The 21,485-nt window shown below is 31.6% G+C and overlaps 1 protein-coding gene across 1 annotated transcript in view; it reads right to left on the bottom strand.

Annotated features, from left to right (window-relative positions):
• Nucleotides 1-6,493: 6,493 nt before the first annotated feature.
• Nucleotides 6,494-21,485, bottom strand: part of LOC126882556 (trypsin alpha-like) — an 83,107-nt gene continuing 68,115 nt past the window's right edge. The window contains exons 5-6 of the mRNA XM_050647526.1: nucleotides 8,415-8,564; nucleotides 6,494-6,737 (exon numbers count right to left, since the gene is read on the bottom strand). Coding sequence (XP_050503483.1) covers nucleotides 6,591-6,737; nucleotides 8,415-8,564 — 297 coding nt within the window. The 3' untranslated portion in view covers nucleotides 6,494-6,590. The remainder of the gene's footprint in view (nucleotides 6,738-8,414; nucleotides 8,565-21,485) is intronic.

Genomic DNA, 21,485 nt, shown 5'->3' with positions numbered 1-21,485 from the left:
GGAAAAGACTCCTAGATCCATATATTACTTCTTCATTTTGGTCCAAGGCTGTGGATTTTACGGCTTTTCCTATTTAGGGTCTGTTTTTCGTTCTCGTCTCCAAAACTCCCAAAAATTTCAAAAACTTAAGTTCAGCCTTTGCGGCTTCTGATAGCATAGATCATGACCTTTCCAACGCATGTTTAATTTTGAAAATCGGTTATACCGTTTAAAAGTTAGCGAGCTCAGAATTAGAACTCAATTTTTATTTAAAAAGGGGAAAATGTTTGTGGATATGTACATATGTATGTATGTATGTATGTATGTATGTATGTATGTATATATGTATGTATGTATGTATGTATGTATGTATGTATGTATGTATGTATGTATGTATGTATGTGGAAAAGTTACACCGATCTGAATTTTTTTTCTGTGTTTCAAGAGGGTGTGAGGGCCGATTCAGAACCGGTGTAATTTTTGACTTCTGACTACCCATAAGCCAGCTATAGGGCTAGGTAGATACAAAATGGCAAATTTTTTGGGCGTATATATCTTAGGTTCAAGGAGAGACAGGAAAATCGCAAATAAACCACATCAATAGGGTTGAGTTAGGTTTTCAAACGTTGCCTAAGCGATCAAGCTCAGACGTACACACGGCTCAGTATAGCCAAAAAATTGAAAACTAAACTTTGAAAATTTTGGTTTTTCGACAATTACTCAAAATTTCAACCTACGAATTGCGCCAATAACTGAGCGTTTGTAGAAGGACTCTAGGCTAATCTAACGTTGTTTACCTCATATCCGGGAAAATTAGAAATTTTAAGTTATACGCTTCAAAAGTATGATCAAACCTATTTCCTATGGGGAAAAACAGTTCAAGCTCAATAATTTCTGTAACAACTTTAGTTTTCATACTTGAACTCAGATGCATCAGATACTACTTGTCAATACGTTTCAAACTCATGTTTAGTGATCAAAATCGGTTAAGCCGTTTAGAAGTCTTAAGTTAGAAATGTATAATCCAATTAACTATTATTCCCGAAATGGTTTATGTAGTTGTAGTGGTTACGACGCTAAATTTGATCTGTAACGGATAATCTGAGTTCATTTACCGGCCATCCCAATATTTTTATTTATTATATTTCGACTAGAAAAAAAATCTAGTATACATTCGATGGTCACTAGATCATTTGGGAGATAATGCGACAAAGGTGACCATTTATAAAGCTTGACGTGTAATCGAGAAAAATTGCATTCAACTTCATACATTTAATTTGTATATAACTTGAAAAACTCCTGATACAAGAATAAAAAACCGCTAAACGCCGTAAAAATGAGTGGCGCATACAATATTCCAGCTACAAAAGATCTGATATGAAAATTACGTGGCGCGAAAATGTATTTTCATTTTGATGCAAAACAAAATTCTAGTTTTATTTTAAAAGATTTTTCCATAATATTTGCTAAATTTGAAGTAAACGCGCCACAAAAGAGTAAATTTGATACAGTTTGAATTTTGAAACTCTTTTGTGGCGCGTTTACTTCAATTTTAGCAAATATTATGGAAAAATCTTTTAAAATAAAACTAGAATTTTGTTTTACATCAAAATGAAAATACATTTTCGCGCCACGTAATTTTCATATCAGATCTTTTGTAGCTGGAATATTGTATGCGCCACTCATTTTTACGGCGTTTAGCGGTTTTTTATTCTTGTAGAAGTGTACTGTACCGTTCATTTACAATTTGCAAAATTAAAATTAGACAAGGCGAAAACGGCGGGTTCGAAGGGAAAAATATTCCCATGAGATTTTTTTGCATAATCACATTCGTGAGACATCCCAGAATAAGGTTCAAGAAGTCGCCCACGTGAAAAGTGGGCCAATTTTTTTTTAACAATTTTTTTTAATCAAATTGCAAGAATCAATATTTTTGGCCCGAACAATTTTTTCTTTAATTTCTTGGACCATTCTCAACAAAAAAGATCTCTTATAATTTTTCTCTAAAGTTGATCGTTTTCGACTTATAAGCAATTTAAAATTGAAAAAAACGAAAAATGACGATTTTCAAGGCTTAATAACTCGGTTAAAAGTTATTATTATGAAAGTCAATATATGACTAAATCAAAGTTTAAAGCCCCCCCTACAAGATCCTGAAGAAATTTTTGTCATTATATTATTACTAAGCTGTTATTTTTAAATAAAAATAATAAGCGCCTTCCATGTGTGCGGCCACTGTAAATGCTGAGTGCGAGAGAGAAGCCATTCCAGCAGTCCAATTGTGCATCTTGCTCGCACTCACATTTACAACCGCGTCAATAAGATCTAACCGCTCATTGTTTTTAATTAAAAATAACAGCTTAGTAGTAAATTCATGACACAGATTTCTTCAGGATCATGTAGCGGAGACTTTAAACTTTGATATAGTAGCTTTCTGACTTTCATAATAATAATTTTTAACCGAGTTATTAAGTCTTAAAAATGGCCATTTTCGCGTTTTTCAAATTTTAAATTGCTTATAACTCGAAAAAGATCAACTTTAGAGAAAAATTATAAGAGACCTTCTTTGTCCAGAATGGCCCAAAAAACCTAAAAAAAATTAGTGCGGGCCAAAAATATCGATTTTGCAATTTGATTAAAAAAAAATTGTTAAAAAAAAATTGGCCCACTTTTCACGTGGGCGACTTCTTGAACCTTATTCTGGGACGTCTCACGAATGTGATTATGCAAAAATATCTCATGGGAATATTTTTCCCAACGAACCCGCCGTTTCCGCCTTGTCTAAATAGATTAATTATCACGGCGTCAGGAAATTGTTTAAATAAACATTAATTTTTGATGCTACGCGCAGGACAGCGGTGTTCGATTCACACAAGTTGACTTCAACCAAAATTTCTTCTTAGCTTTATCTAATATATTATTTTCTTACTCTATATTTTATTGTATTTTAATATTTTAATTCCACAAAAATCAAACTAATTTTATTATTGTTTGTGAAATATTGTTTAAACAATTGCATAATATGTTTAAAAATAATAAACTTTTATTCTCTAAGTTAAAATATATGAACAAAGAAAGTTTTTGCTAAACAAAGTGTTATTTCAAAAGATAGAGTATGTGTTTTTTTTGCAATAAACAAATTTATTTATATCGATATGTAATAAAAATTAAAATGTATCAATCATTATCAAAGGTCATTGGAATGCCCAATCAGAGCAAACTATCCGCTGTCCTGCGCGTAGCACCAATAATTAATATTTATTTAAAAAAATTCCTGACGCCGCGGTAGTTACTTGATTTTAATTTTTCAAATTTTAAATGAAAGGTACAGTAAACTTCTATAAGCAAAAAAATTTCAACTTGCTTGAAATTGCTATCTGCTTTATTTTCAGTCCTGTATCCTTTTGAAAAAATGAATTTTTTTGCGAAAGCTGGATTGCAAAATTTATTTTGCAAAATTTATTGAACCGATCTTAATAGAATTAACAGTATTCTTTTACTGAGAGTTTCATAGAGTTTTTTTAAGTGAAATATGAACGTCCTAAGTTGAGCACAAATGATTGAAAAACGTAAAATGCAAATAATTGTTTTTTTATGGATTTTTCGCAATTATTGCTATTTTGCAACAAGGGTGAATATTTTTTATATTTTAACCCAATTCTATACTGTAGGAAATTTAATTACACAAGTTTTATGTCAGTACAACTTTTCTCGTAAATTAACACTTTTAAAGTTATAATCAAAAAACGAAGAAAAATATTGAATTTTTCCTTTATTTTTTGACATTTTGATTATTTAAACAATGTTCTGGACATTTCTGAGAGGGAGGATAACTCAAATATTATTATTTGAGTTATTTTCAAGCAATTTCTGCAAAAAAATTACCCCTCAACGTCCGAATGTATTAATATTTTTACAGATGCGCCCTGGTCTACTAGGTCACATTTATAAATAGGTCTCTGGAATAAATTCTAATAAACAACTTTTAAGTTTTATTATTTTACGTTGGATCTTTAGATTTAGCATTTGTCTTGTCATGGATCATTGTATTTTTGGTACTTTGTTATGTCCTTAATAAACGTCTTCTCCGTATTTTTAAATTTTTGCTAAGTTTTTTTTTATTTTGTAACTTTTACAAGTAGGTATTCATTTATTTAGTATGTTCAATTTACTTGGATATAAATTGATATGTATGTATTATAGTCCGTTCTTTAACGGTAAAATATTGCAAAACCTCTAAATTTTAAAGAACCGCTTGGATTGACATGAAATTTGGCATACATATAGCTAACAAGTCAAAGAAAAAAAGTGATATTGTGCCGATATGTGCTTTTGCCCTGGGGGTGGTTTTCACCATCTCTTTGGGGTGACAAATATTCGTCCAAAGAAAGTCAGGAAATGGATAAACTGGCTAATTTTAAGTAACTTTTGTTGTATAGAGTTTTTTCAGGAAGTCAATACTTTTTGAGTTATTTGGCAGTGAATATATTCATTTTTTCAACAAAATAACCACGCTTTTAGACGGTTTTTCGCAAATAGTAAGTATTTTGCCGAAAAAACATTCTTAGCAAAAATATAGCCTATAAAAAATAAAAAAAAATGGGTGTATATATCACGTCTCTACAACTAGTAGAAGCAGAGTTATAGCTAATGAAAAATAGGTTCATATTCGTCAAATTCCAAATGGAATACTTTAACGTGAATAACCAAAAATGAAGCACATTTCGGGGAAAACTCATTACAATTTATTTAAGTGTTTAAAAAAAGCTTCATTTTTGTTTTATAAAAAAAATTTTAGCATCAAAATTAAACAAGTTACGCTCAAAATAAAGTTAGTCCTTTTTGGTTTTGGTAAAAGAATTGAGAAAATCACCCCCTAATTAGTATCTTAAATGAACTTAATCGTTACGACTTCACAAGTTCCTTGACTCGTGTATATATTGTTTATATGATCTGTAAGTTTCATCGGCTCAAAGTCCTTATTATCGAAATGGCTGTAGTTAAAAGGGGTTGAACGAGTCAGTGATCACGAATGTATGCAAATTTAGAAACACCAAATCTCAATCAATTTTTGTCTAACAGAAAAACAAAAAAATGCATGATATTCAGAAAAGCAAATCTGACTTTTTTTGTTTTTCGAGATTTTTGGTATCTCTAACAATTTTTAAGTTATTTTGAAAAAAAGCATATTTTTCAAAATTTTAATTTTTAAAAATTTTGCTTTGAAACCAAATTTTTTCAAATATAAGCACTTTAAATCAATAAAACATACAGATCATATAAACACAACATAAGTAAAATAATTTGTGGAGCGGTAACGATTAATTTCATTTAAGTTGCTAATTAGGGGGTGGCCTTCCCGATTTTTTTTTTGCAAAAACAAAAGGGACCAACTTTATTTTGAGCGTAACTTGCTTAAATTTATTGCTAGAAACTTTTTGTAAAAAAAGAAATAAAGCTTTTTTTTTAAATTTAAAAAATTTATAATGGGTTTTTCCCAAAAAGTGCTTAATTTTTTGGATATTTCACGTCGAAATATTCTATTTGAAATTTGGTGAATATGAATCTATTTTTCATTGGTTATAACTCTGGTTCTACGAGATCCAGAGACCAAACGTGTACACCATTTTTTTTACTTTTTTATAGGCTATAATTTTGCTAAGAACGTTTTTCGACAAAATACTTACTTTTTGAGTTATTTGCGAAAAACCGTCTAAAAATGTGGTTATTTTGTTGAAAAATTAATATATTCACTCGAAAATAACTCGAAAAGTGTTGACTTGGCGAAAGAGCTCTATAGAACAAAAGTTACTTAAAATTAGTCAGTTTACCCATTTCCGGACTTATTTTGGACATATATTTTTTCACCCACAATAGGGGGTGAAAGTAACCCCCAGGGCAAAGCACATATCGGCACAATATCACTTTTTTTCTTTGACATGTAAGCTATACATACGCCAAATTTCATGTCATTCCAAGCGGTTCTTTAAAGTTTAGAGCAAAAACCGTGAAAGAATGGACTATTATACTGAGGTTGGATTCTTCTTCTTCTTCTTTAGGTACCGTCTCTCTCCTCTAAGGAGGTTGATAATCATCACAGCTATTTTCACTTTTGAGATTGCAGCTCTAAACAAGTCGATGGGACTGCAATTATATCACTTTCTCAGATTGTTGAGCCAGGAGATGCGTCTTCTCCCAATACTTTGTTTTCCCTGCATTATGGTTTGTAGCAACACATATGTATCCGCTCTCATAACGTGGCCGAGATATTGTAGCTTTCTTATCTTAATCGTATTCATGGTTTCTTTTCCCTTTTTATCTTTCTGAGGACCTCAACCTTTGTTATTCTATCTACAGGAATCTGAGGTTAGATTGGAATGGTGGAATTTATACAGTTTGTATTTGGAAATATTAATTTTTCTTTTTCTTCTTTTATCTCGATTGATATAAAAACAATACCTTACTCAATCAAACAAGGCAGATATTCACTATTTTGTTGACACAAAAATCCAGATTATAAAAAATCATTTTCTTAGTTTAATATCAATATCACAAATTATACATATTCATTACGATCATTTGAAAAAGAACGAGTTTACTAAAAATGTTATTTAGTATTTTGTAATCGATTTTATCCATTTTCTATAGGCAGCAACGTTTGTATACACTCCTGGGTAAAAAGGCTGGGCACATCCATATCCCCAGGACACTATTCCAAACAATTTTCCATTTACTCTAAAAGGTCCACCAGAATCACCCTAAAAGGATAAGAATTATATTAATTGAACATATTTAAAACTAAAACTATATTGACATTCGGTGAATCCAAACAACAGAGATGGTATAATAAGTAACTCCTGACCAAAGAATTAAATAAGATAGAAGTAAAGACAAACGATTCCAAAACAACCGGAGAAGAAAAGTTAGACCAAGTGCAGGAAAATGCTATTAAAATATTAGTGAAGAAAAAATAAAATAAAAAGTAATTGTAGAAAAGGTAAACGAACAAAAAAAAATGAATTTCATACAAAAAAATGAAGATTTTAAGAAATAAAAAAATTAAGAATTTCAGAAACAAAATTTTAACAAAAATATTAAAGATAGTAGAGAGAATTTTAGAAATGGGTATCATAATATTTTTAAAATAGGTAATAAAATAAAGACGTGAAAAAATAACTGAAGTTTACTACTTTTACTGGGAAAAAGACATTATGGGACTTTAAAATATGCTTATTGTGACGTTTTTATTTCCACTTCCGAAGTTGTTCTCAAAATACAAACTTAACAAATTCTGCCAACTGTGGTTAATATGGTAGTTGGAAAGTCAGCAGTAAATAAAAAATTTCAAACACGGCAAATAACCTTGCCTTAGGATAGACCAGACTCAACTTCAAATAGCTCATATAGGACTTTCCCGAATGTGACAGCAGACTGAGTAGTCTCATAACTTAAAAATTGCAGAGCAAAAGTATAAAGAGACAAAGAAAAACTTAAAATGGAAATAGACATAAATAGTTAGCTGGGTCAACTTTTCAACCATGCTAAATTTAGATCCTTTATCTACATAATAAAAAATAATACGAATTCGGACGATATATTTGCTCTGTAAGGTATTCGAAAATGAAGAAAACAGTATATTATATAAATTATAATTTGCATCGAGAGGTTCGCGCGAACCTTTTCACTGTGAGCCGATTTTGCGCATCAGAGCGCGCTAAACACTTTTAAGTTCGCCGACACGGCTCCCGTGTTAACACTGTTATCAATCAGGTGCCACCGACACGGCTACCGTGTTTACATTTCAACAATTTTCCAATAATTGCCTAAAAGTGGCACATGAGACAAATATCTGATATTGGCCCGCAGCTCATAGTGTTAATGCATCCCATATCTTTTCCAAAACTAAACCTACGAACATTTTCTTATAGCTAAAATGTTTCTTTTGAGTCCTTTTATCACAACTATTAAAAAAAGGTTTATTGCACCAATTTGTTAAAACCCTTATAAACAAATTAATGTACAAATTGCAAAGCTTATTTTCATGCGTATAAGCTGAGTTACGATCGAAAATGCTTCGAAAAATACTTATTTTGCAATTTGAAATGTGCATTATGCACTAATTTTACTATATCTTGAGTTATAATTATTGGATTTAAGTTTAGTAAACGCCGTTTTCTTTGTTTTAGTTAAAAAAAACTTTTACTTTACGAGCTAAAGCCTTATAAACAATTTATAAACAATTAAATTGTTTATAACAATTATTCTTTGACCACTCGGATCGAAATCCTCCAACGAAATTCGTAATCAGCAGCCACAAATACATAGGAAATACTTTGATTTGCCGATCAAAATTGAAAAGACTACAGTGACCTAGCTGGTGCCTAGACTACATTGTTGATCAACCACATGGAAATAATTATACTAGTAGTCTTTACCTGACATGCATCTTTTCCTCCAGATCCTAGATATCCCGCACATAACATACCATTTGTTACAATTTCTTCCATGTATAGAGATTGACACTTTTCATTTGTTATAATAGGAACTTCTACCATTTGAAGTACGTCTGATACTTCACCTTCTTCCTGAAAAATATTTTTACCATAAATAGTTTAATTTCTAGTTATATTGGGAATAAACCACAAATTTTACTTTAAAATAAGTTTATTTTGATGTTTCATTTTTCGTTTGGACATAGTTTACAGAATGCAAAACATTTGTATTGACAATTCAGAAATAAATGACTATAAAATGGTATTGTCAATATTTTTAGTTGAATGACTGGGTCCACATTATTAATTGGAAGTTTTTAATCAATTTTAACTTAAGACTACGTCGGATAAATTAGGATTTGTCCTTAAGAAGACAACCAGATGCATTTATGAAATTAAAATTCTCATGTTAGTGATCCCATAGTAATAAATCATAAGGAAAATAACCGGGATAAAAACATCATGATACTATCCCGACATAGTAAGTATTTGGTCTTAGCATCTTTATTAGATATCTCACCACGGGTCTACCCCAAAATCCCGACAGCCAAAATCCCGACAGCCACAATCCCGACGGCCAAAATCCCGACACGCCAGAAACCCGACAGGTCAGAATCCCGACAGGTTTGATAAGTTTCTTTTTAACATATAATTACATTTATTTCTTGTTTTTTGTTTATGGCCATCTGTTTTTTATTTTTTGTTACTAAACAAAAGTATTTTGTATTAAAAGTATTAAACAAAAGTCGGAATTTTTACTTATGCGAGGATTGTTGCATGTCGGGATTTTGGCCTGTCGGGATTCTGGCGTGTCGGGATACTGGCGTGTCGGTGTTTTGGCCGTCGGGATTTTGGCTGTCGGGATTTTGGCTGTCGGGATTTTGGACGGCACCGCTCACCACATCTCACCAAATACACGCAATAGAAGTTTAATATATTCAATATAATCGAAATTCAACATAAACTATCTACATAATAAACAATTTTTTTCTACCTAATCTGCCCATAATTTTGTAAATTTTCGTTGAAAAGTCGACTTAAATAAAAATTTATTAGCTTTGTAAAAATTAATGTCTACAAATGGGCACAAAATTTATAAAGGCCTTCATACAATAAACCTATAGCATATTTCCTCTCTTACACAAATGAAATCTTAAATCTAGGAAGATTCCAGAAGATAAGTTGAAATCCGGCTCTCTTGCTACCCAAAAAACAACACAAATAATTGCCAAAATTTCGGATTAATAAACACTCTGACCAATGTTCCAATCATCCTGCTAATATAAATTCATTTATTATTGAATATAAACTTACGTGCATAGAAATCGGCCCACTTAAAAATTTGGTCACTTTGATATCTCCTATTTCCTAAACCTGTTGACCGATTTAAGTGATTTTTTGAACCTAATTCTTTAGTAATACCACTGTAATAATATTGTTATTTGCTAAAATTAAAACCCAACTTGAAACATGCTGAAAAACCACAGCCTAAATATCGCAAAGTCCGACTCTGTCGTTATCGATAGAAAATTCGACGTAAAGTAACACCCAAGGCGTTTCTCATAGACCACCCGTGAAAGCGGGAAGATTAATATTCTAAGAAATGCTAGATGCCTAAGTGGGTAATTTGGCTATTGCAGTCAGTAAAAATACAAAGAGATTTTAGGGCTCGGAGACAGGTTTCCTAGGAGTTATTTACTTTGCAACAGGATATGTCTCATAAAAATCAGAATAGGAGATATTGCTAAGTGTTTGAATCATAGAAATCTAGAAACTCCACAGAAATTGCAACGCAGTAACTTTCGTGGAAATCTTTAAATGGTTACAAAAAAGGACAGCGATGGTGATTGGTGGCCGAAAAAGAAACGTATGACCATATTAGGATTATTTTCCAACTATGCGATTGGTAGGGAAATGTTCGGAATGATGACTATTGGTCAAAGTAGGTGATAGCTGTGAGAAAGGGAGGTGAATTTAGAGGAGAAAGGGAGGTGAATTTAGAGGAGAAAGAAATCTTGTCCGAGATTAGGACAAGAAGAATTTAATTAAGTTCTAGCGGCCATGCAGTGAAGACGTGCATTTTTCTGTCTGTGCCTAAATAGGCAGAATGGGATCTTAAAGATTCTGTCGTGAAAATCGCAAGTGCGATATGTTGTCTTAAGTACCATACCGGTATATTCTTTTTGTTGTGTCCGGTACAATAAAGGAATAGTTTTTTCTAGTACGGCGTGTAATATGTTTCGTGCAAATAGAACTTAATTCAACTTTCGCGGACAAGGTTTCTGTTTAATATGTCTCGTGCAGACAGAACTTAATTCAATCTTCGTGAAACGTGGTTCCGTTTAAAAAAAATGGTCTAAATAAAGTATGTTTTATTATTAAGTCAGTGAGATGTATCACTAATAATCATGAACGCAGTTATTTTCTTTTCATAAAACAAAGAACTATGGAATTTTTATTTTTCGTATAATATATAACAATTATGTATACTGGAATCAAAGAGCACAAATTGTAATAGATAACGAACCCAGTCCAGAAATTGAAATCAGGAGAGGAGTTCGGCAGGGATGTATTATGTCTCCATTACTCTTTAATGCATATAGTGAAGCCATTTTTGAAGAAGCATTGCTATCTCAAAGTGAAGGAAAAATAATTAACGGAAGATCTATTAACAACATAAGATATGCAGATGACACCGTGATTATAGCAAGCTCTGCTGAACAACTCCAACTACTACTGAACAAAACAAACAATTTCTGTAGAGAATATGGACTAAAAATGAATATAAAAAAGACCAAATACATGATAATAACTAAGAAAACAAACATACAAACAAGCATACATTTGGGAAATGTACCGATAGAAAGGGTTGATAAATACAAATACCTAGGAACCTGGATTTCAGAGAAAAATGATCAAACAACAGAAATAAGGACCAGGATAGAAATAGCAAGAAATGCGTTTGTAAAAATGAAAAGAGTTCTCTGCAACAAAGACCCTAGCTTAGAACTGACCAACTGAACCAATATGGACTTGAAAGCTGGACATTAAAGCAAGAACACATAAATAAGCTACAGTCATTTGAAATGTGGTGTTACAGAAGAATGCTTAGAATAGCATGGACACAGAGGAAAACGAACACGGAAGTACTGCGAGAAATGGGTAAAGAATGCGAAATAATAAACACAATAAAAATAAGAAAGTTACAATATCTGGGACACGTAATGAGGGGACCGCGATATGAAATGCTAAGACTGATAATACAGGGAAAGATAAGAGGCAGAAGGAGTATAGGAAGAAGGAGAGTGTCATGGTTAAAGAATTTAAGGGACTGGTTTAGATGCAGTTCTATAGAACTCTTTAGAGCAGCGGTGGATAGAGTAAAGATAGTGATGATGATATCCAACCTCCGATTAGGAGACGGCACTTGAAGAAGAAGAACTTTAAATCTAAAATTGTAAAGTGAAAGTGAGTTCGCCGCATCCACCACAGCTCTTGCGAGCTAACCAGATTCCAGCGGCTCAGCAACAACAGATCATCACCAGGTATTTTGCAATAAACTGTTTCGTTCCTTTTTTCTTTTTTCGAACTTTTAAAATGAAACGCGAAAGACTTATTTTTTCACTTTTCTAACCAACTAACTCAGTTTTTTAACAATTTTCTATCTGAATAAATGATAACTATGTTTTAAACTTATGTCGTCTTTTTCTGTTCGCACAGTCCATCTATGATCCTTATTGTATTAGGAAATGCAGACTACCACGGACACCAAGGGTAAGTACCATTACTATTCAAAGGGATACCATTTTACGTAACATTTTTGTAATTTTTATATAGATATATAGCAATAGATTCTGATCTATTAATGGCGCCTAAAAAATTAATAATTTCTTTTCTTTAGCTTAAATATTGTTGTAAGAACTCACACCCTAAATTTTCTGAGACTAGAACTACCGGAGCGTTAATAAATTATGTAGCACGAATTTTGTCAAGTTTATGTATATCATTATGTTTATCTAATTTGTCGTGCTTCAAACTATAGACTCAGGTTTTCTTAACATTTTGTTTTTTGATTTATTCGTTTATGTTGGATAATAAAAAAGTTAGGTACTTTAACAGCTAGATATGTTCTACATCAATACACGTTGTTTCTAAATAAGTGCGACAATCTTTAAGGGGTAATTCTGCATCAAAAAATAATGACAGTTGGCTTTATAAATGTATGTCCGCAAATGTTCCGTTTCCGAGATACTGGATGTTGAATTTTTTCTTACAAACTGACGATATATTTTATTGCTTTAAAACCGGTTGAGATATGCCAATGAAATTTGGTGGGTTTTAAGACGTAGTTATTGCACATTTTTTGACATACAATTAAGAATTTAATATTCACCATTAGCGCGCATACCTGTAATATGACCGATCATATAATTCTTAATTTTATGTCAAAAAATCAGGAATAACTATCTCTTAAAACCCACCAAATTTCATTTCCATATCTCAACTGGTTTTAGAGCAATAAATAAATCGTCAGTTTGTAAAAAAAATTTAACATCCCGTATCTCGGAAACGAAACATTTGCGGACATACATTTATAAAGGCAACTGTCATTATTTTTTATGCGGATTGTCCCTTAAAGTTTGTCGCACTTACCTATTTAGAAACACCGTGTATTGATGAAGAACATGTCTAGTTGTTAAAGTACGTAACTTTTTTATTATCCAACATAAGTGAGAAGAATCAGAATGTTAATAAAACCTGAGTCTACAGTTGGGTTTTAATTTTAGTATTTTATAAATGCTAGAATTTTCCACAGGGTGATGCAAACTTTGAGAAAAAAAACACAGTTTGATTGGTACACCCGGTATACAATGACAATTTACCTGTTTAGCAACAATATTATTACAGTGCTATTGTTAAAGAATTGGGCTATAACATGTTTAAAAAATCACTTAAATCGGCCAACAGGTTTAGAAAATATGAGACATCAAAAATCACCAAATTTTTAAGTGGGCCGATTTCTATGCACGTAAGATGACGTAAAGCGCTGGTTTCCTCGAAAGCGGCACCGACTAACTGCGACCGTAGCACTGCGATGAATTACGTCAGATTACGGTGAAAAATTCAAGGCTTTTCACTGCGGTAATGGAATGTGCAAACTCAGCAAGCGGTGGCTTCCAACGCATCCTTGGAAACCACTACTTTCCACCGCTATTATTTTTCATGGTACAGTTTTTTATGGCGCAATTCATCGCAGTGTTACGGTCGCAGTTTGTCGGCACCGCTTTCGAGGAAACCAGCGCTTAAGTTTATATAAATTTCAAAGGACCCCGCAACACTCCTTACGGAAAAGTGGTCCCGTTCAAATTTAACGAAACTTCAGTCAATGATTGTCCTCAGTGAATAGATTCAAAAAGTTCATGGCACCTATGTCTGAAAAACTACTGTTCTCGAGCTACAGCGTTCTGAAGTTCTTAAATTCAGGTACTCGGTTCACGTTTAGTGCACTAATTCACGGTCAAGTGAATGAAAATATCTATTATTGAAAAAAGACATACTCATTTTCTTCATGCATATTTGCGTGTTGCATATGAATTCGTGGTCAAAAATAGATGGATGCATCGTATTTTAGTCTTCAGAAAACCTCCGAAAAGTCCTCAAAAAACTGAAGAAGTGCGATAGGAAAATGTGCTGCTAGATTAACATAAAAATTATCATGTTTTCATAATAATTCACATTTATCCCATACCAGCGTAGCTGCAGTTCTACCTTATCTTTAGAAAACCACTGAACAGTGGCGGATCTAGGGGGATAGGTGAATTCCCCCGTAACACGGTGCAGAATTAAAGAAAAAAAAAATGATTGAAACATAAAAACTATATTATTATCTGACATGAAACTTACTACAGTCACAAAAATTCAACCCAATTAACTCGACAGTTAGGAAAATTAAGGGAACTTATTGCACATGTTATTATATACATGTTATTATTTATGTATCTTGGGGTTGATGTTTTATTGGAAGTCGCCCCCTACCTCAAGGCAACACTGCTACTGAAGTGCCTTCAGAAAACTGAGGAACAACCATAATAAGTGCTGCCAGATCAGCACAAGACATCTCACGTTTTCACGCATGCAGAATAGAGTCCTGTAAATATGCCGACGAAACAGTAGTTTTTGCAAATAGCCTAGATGGTTTGCAAAGAATAATGCCCCGCATGTGAGATATAGGAGTGGAAAATATGGACTTGATCTCAATGCAAAAAAAAACCACGTACATACATGGTAGTAAGTAAACGCGAAAAATTAATTACAATCTTCTATGAAAAAATCTAAAAAATTATGTCATCTTCGACTATGTGTACGTTAATATTTTGCTGATTTCGGTTAGATGCACCATATGTCGTGTTAACTATCCTGTCGTATCCACTACTTCGTTATAAATGTGTGTGGACGGCTCCATCTCGTTCATTCTCGCTAAGTGGCCTAGCCACCGCAGCCTGCTTATTTTGATGGATCTACCAATACTACATCGATGCATACATGAAAACGTCAGAACCCTTGTGCTACTCTAGCACCACTTGTTATGGTTGTTCCTTAGTTTTCTAAAGGTGATTCATTAGCAGTGGCGGATCTAAACATTTTCCCTTGGAGAAACTTCCAAAGAAACACCAACCAAAATACATATACAAAATATAAACCCAAACTTCTTAAAATACATAGGTGCCATAGTCCTCTTTATTTTACTAACTGTCGAGATAATTGGGTGAAATTTGTCTGTCTATAGTAAGTTTTATGTCAGCTAATATATTTTTTATGTTTCAACAATTTTTTTAAACTCTGGACCGTGCTACGGGGGTATTGCCCCATCCCCTCCTAGATCTGCCACTGTTCAATAATTTTCTAAAGATAAGGTGGAACTGCAGATATTCTGGTATTGGATAAGTGTGAACCATTCATGAAAACATGACAATTCTTTTGCCAATCTACACCGAGAGAACAATTTCTTTTCTCCTAAAACACCGATTTCTTTGAGCAATATTTCTTAAAAGTTAACATATCCTATTAACTTAAACATACCGGTTCACATATAAAGAAACGAGTTTTTAAACACAACTCAATAATTTCTTACAGATAATTTCTTCAATACTAAGAAATGCATTAATGGTTACATTTAATTTTCTTATCCTAAAGTTTTTATTTCTTAAATTGAAAACTACAAATATTTTGCAGTATAAGAAATATAATGTTAAGTTAATCCATATTTATATTTGTGAACAAGAAATTTTCTTGCAATCAAATAAATATTTTAAACCACAAGAAATAATTCTTCAGAAATACCCTCTGTAGTAACTGTGGTTATAAAACAAAAACTTTGTCATTAATGCCGAAATGTTACCTGCAAAGAGATTTTCTTCCACAAAAGAATTGCGCAGATTAACTATTTATGATTTAGTCGTCAGTGTTTGTCAAGATGGCGTGATATGTTCATGTTCATATAGATGGATGTTGGATTTATTGGTGTACTTTAAAAATTAACGGATATTTTGAAGGTACGTACATATATAGGTATTAAATAAAAGTAAATTGAGTAATTTAAGATGTAATAATAATATTGTTGCGTATCCGAATGGTTAAAAAAGAAACATAATAGTATCTTTATATGCTTTTTAGGTTTAATGATGGACGACTCTGAAATAAAGGAGCTTATTATTCTAACTGGGAAATATGCCACAATTTAAAGCTGGGACAGAATGATATAATATATAGCTTCAGAACAATATTAAGAAAGGAGTTATTAACCATCTGCGGGGCCTTCCAGAAATGGTAGAACTTTATACATGTAAGTACCTTTTTAAAAATGTGTATACTTATGTATCAACTATAATAGGTTTCTTGAATGTATCGTCTTCTATAAAAAATATACAATATAACGCTATATCAAACATGGCGGGTGCAACGCTGAGGATTTTTCTGTTAATTTATTTGAGATAAAGAAATCAGTTAGTCTAAAAGAAATATATGTTTATGGTTAAGAAATGTTATTGCCGAAAACCGTGAATTAGTTAATATGTATTAAATTACTTAGACGTAAACTAATAATACCTTCCCGTAATAAAATTTCTTAATGATTACGTATGCTGTCTCTTTTAGATTATAAAAAATAAGAAAATTACATATTATTATGTCTGATTCAATGTTTTACATTAGTTGTATTTTCCCTCTTGTTTTAGCTAAACAATGTTTATTGTGTGACTTAATATTATACAGATAAATAATTAATATTTCATTAACAAAAAGAAAAAAATAAACAAAGATGTGTAGGTTAAATAATGCCATGTTTGAACTAAATATGATTGATTATTATTAGTATTAATAGTTCTTATGTGGGGCCGTGTATTTGTTTTTTTTTTGTATTTCCTAAATTTGTCAAAATAAATATCTATATCTTTATAAAAAAAATTTATTAAAGTAAGTTTACTCTTTCTACATAACGATTTTGTTTTAGGGAATTGCTGATATACAAAGTGCTATTAACAAAAGAAGGAAAATTTGAGGAAGTTGGATTTGCCTCTCCATCCTTTTATTGTTGTGTAGAAGCCAGTGGTTTAAGAGTGGAGAAAATATTTGTATGTAATAATAATGTTTTATATCTTGTTTTATTAATAAATAATGATTTTACCTTAACACAATGATTTATTTCGCCGTATGTAATATCACTTTATTTTCAAGAAATATTAACTTAACTCTAAATATACGTTTATCTCTACGAAATATATTTCTTAACATTAAATAAATAAATTATTAATAGTAAAATAATAATATTCCTTACTAAGAAATATTATTGCTCAGAAAGAATAATTTTCTGTGTAGAAAATATATTTTTATGACTAATAAAATTAATTAACATCAAGTGTAATTTCTTTCTGATAAATGGGTTTGAAGTTTTCCAGAAAGTGATAGTTCAATCATGTTTAAAATATATTTCTTTGGCTATAGTAGAATTTATTTGATATATTTTAGAAAATTATATCTTACATACAAAGATATATTTCTTAGGCAATATGCCAAGTCGATCTTTCTTAAATATTAATAAAGTTTCTTTATGTCAAGAATTTTTTTCTCTCGGTGTAGCAGAACATTTTCTATTACACTTCTTCAGTTTTCTGAGGACTTTTCGGAGGTTTTCTGAAGACTAAAATACGATGCATCTATTTTTGACCACGAATTCGTATGCAACACGCAAATATGCATGAAGAAAATGAGTCTGTCTTTTTTCAATAATAGATATTTAATTCACTTGACCGTAAATTAGTGCACTTAACGTAAACCGAGTACCTGAATTTAAGAACTTCAGAAGGCTGTAGCTTGAGAAGAGTAGTTTTTCGGACCTAGGTGCCATGTTTTTTTTTAATCTACTCGCTGAGAACTATCATTGGCCGAAGTTTCGTTAAATTTGACCGGGACCTGTTTTCCATAAGGAGTGTTGCGGGGTTCTTTATTTAGATTATGGACACTTTTATTTTCGAAAGGGACCTATGACAGCAATATCTGGATTATTTGTTGTATTAAAAAAAGTAGAGATCAACAAAAATATCTATTATCGATTGGAATAAGGTTTTCTATAATAGAGTAGAACACATATTGCTTTTTAGCATTCTACAATAGAAGGGCATAAGTGACAAAGATGCCAACTCTTAAAAACCTATATTGTGAACAAAGTAAAATTATTAGAGGGACACACTGTATAATTTGGAAATTTCACACTGTAATATTCATAATATTTTCCTGCATAATATATTTGGTTGAGACTAGGTTGTGAAGATTTTAAAACTATTAAAATATACAGGGTGTTCCACTCAACATAAAACTTCTGGATTACGCTATGCTTACGTAAATCACCCTATACATATAAATTAATGTCTATATAAAAATCGACGGGTCTCAGCGATTTTTATAATTTTTTAAAACAAGGGCACAATAATCCCATAAGTGGTTTCCATCCTGCGTATTGAATAATAATGGGAACAGTATGCATCACTATCGCACACCTCTGTGTATCTTTATGTCGTCTGTATGATCTTCAACTCAAGCCGCTGCAATTTCTTCGTAATCGATATTGTTTATTAGACAGCCCTCTTTGTTGTCTAGACCAAGTGGATATAATAGTTTAATTAGTCCGTCATATTTGATCATATCGAACGCGATTGAGAAAAAAACTTCCACGGGATGTTAAATATAAATTCAGAATATATCTTTGTTTTCCAAGATAGAGACAACTGCATACGTAATGCAAGTACTTAGAACAAACAAAATAAAAGAAAACTTACGAGATTTGCCAATAATTTTTTCTTTGGGTTTTTATACTAACTACTCGCATTAATTTACATCCTTTTTATGTTTAAAACATTTTGCCGCTCTTTTCCACAGGTAGCTGTAGCTCCTCAGTGTGGCTGTGTTGTAGCTCTGATTAGACATCATCAGTACGGTAAGTATAGTCCCAGTATACAGGGTGAGGCAAATAAAGGGCCTATTAGAAATATCTCGAGAACTAAAGGCAACAGAGTCATGAAAATTGGAATAAAGGGGTTTTGAAGGATGATCTATTAAATAAAAATATTTTCATCTCTTTGCAACTTCCGGTTATACCTTCGGTTATAACTTCGTTTTTTTAAATGGGATACCCTGTATCTTTTTACATTTTTGGATTCTCTTCGATGTCTTCTTTCTCAAAATATGAGATTTTGTAATATTATACAGGGTATTTTAAAAGATAATTACGTTTTTTTAATTAATTTCGTAGCAAAATTAACACCCTGTAGAATTGTAGTAGTTTGACATCTAAAACTCTACTTACGTTCAAATGATTTTTATTATACTCTACTATTGTTAAGAATCATTAGTATAGCTAAATTTTTAATTTTAGTATACAGGGTTGGTCGAAACTCGGAATGAGTATTTTCTGAGTTTTCTTAAATGGAACACCCTGTATTTTAGTATTGTAATGAAATGATATTTTATGGTACTTTTTTATTTCTTAAGCATTCCCTATACCTAACTGCTTTCATTTGCGCTTAATTGTTAATCGCACCAACAATCTTAACTAAGTAGGTATTTCGATAGCTAAACCATTATTGGTAATTTTAAGGAGCAGTCTGGATTAATATGTATTTATTTCTGAAAAATTATTTGGGATTGAGTATTTTCACGGCCAACCTAATAAAATTTTACGTATTTTTTGTTGCAATTAATGTTTAGCTTGAATCACCAATAACTCACAAATTAAAGCAGTTAGGTATAGGGAATGCTTAAGAAATAAAAAAGTACTATAAAATATCATTTCACTACAACACAAAAATACAGGGTGTTCTATTTAAGAAAACTCAGAAAATACTCATTCCGAGTTTCGACCAACCCTGTATACTAAAATTAAAAATTTAGCTATACTAATGATTGTTAACAATAGTAGAGTATATTAAAAATCATTTGAACGTAAGTAAGTAGAGTTTTAGATGTCAAACTACTACAATTCTACAGAGTGTGAATATTGCTACGAAATTAATAAAAAAACGTAATTATCTTTTAAAATAGCCTGTATAATATTACAAAACCTTATATTTTAAGAAAGAAGACATCGAAGAGAATCCAAAGTGTAAAAATATACAGGGTATCCCATTTAAAAAAACGAAGTTTTAAGCAACTTCCGGTATAACTGGAAGTTGCAAAGAGATGAAAATATTTTCATTTAATAGATCATCCTTCAAAACCCCTTTATTGCAATTTTCATGATTCTGTTGCCTTTAGTTCTCGAGATATTTCTAATAGGCCAGTTATCTGCCTCACCCTATATAGAGGTTCCACAGTAAAATCACTCCTCTGTCGGCTCTTTGACCTCAGGAAGTAATATCGGCAGTACGCAATGGCAGCTTATCTGGAAAGCTTAACGTAGGTGGCGCTCGTGTAATTGGAGGTCACCTCAACTTACGTCAAAACTTCAAATCAATCTATTTCTAAGTAAATATTGCATATTTGTTTCGCTGCGTGAATTAAACTTAAGAACATAAAATCCCTCAATGTTACGCTGTGCATTTTTCCTCATCGAGAACATCAGAACACAGGTTTTCCAAAGATATCCTGAAGAGAATAAAGTGGATTGGAGCAATAAGAAGGGATAAATATGTGCTGAGAATAAATGCACCTATCTGCAATAAAAGATTTGTTGAAAGAGATTACGTATTGCCCCTAGATTCGACTGTAAAAAATAGAATACTTCACTATAAAATTCAGATCAAAATTTATTATAAACGCACGGATCAAGATATGCAATTTTATATACATTCACACTGTTGCCACATCTACAATCGCTTTTTATGAAGTCAAAATACAAAAAAAATATATATGTGAAATAATAATATAGAAAAATGTGAAATAATTCTCAAGTTCTCAATATTTTTTAGTGACTAAAACATAACCTGACCAAACCTAACCTAGCGTCATCGAAAATAATATAAACAAGTTAATAAGTGAAAATTTAAGTGACATATTACCTTTCAAATATGCTTTAAAATGACTAAAACATAACCTGATCAAACCTAACCTAATCAAAAATAATATAAACAAGTTAATAACTGAAAATTAAAGTGACCTAGTACCATTCTAATATTCTTTAATGACTAAAACATAACCTGATCAAACCTAACCTTTTTTTTTTAATTTCACCTTAAATTTAAGGTCGCCTTTCACCTAGACAAACACCCAAACAATTATACTTAATAAATTAACACATTCTATATTTCTATAAGGAATTATAATTTTTTTTAAATAAGGCAACATTGCAGAATCAAATGCGCTCAACCCATGCTTAAACCAAATTCACCCCAAATGCGCAACTGTCATGGCGGCCACATTTTGAAAATATCACATTTTTGAATGAGATAAATACAAAAATTAATGCTGAGAGCACTTATTTGGGAATTTTAAATTGATAAAAAAGTAAGGCAGATATCATATACA

The sequence above is a fragment of the Diabrotica virgifera genome, chromosome 1 (assembly GCF_917563875.1).
Source record: "Diabrotica virgifera virgifera chromosome 1, PGI_DIABVI_V3a".
In the NCBI taxonomy this organism is placed as follows: Eukaryota; Metazoa; Arthropoda; class Insecta; order Coleoptera; family Chrysomelidae; genus Diabrotica; species Diabrotica virgifera.
Note: the sequence above shows the minus strand (reverse complement) of the source record. Positions and strands in the feature narration are given on the sequence as shown.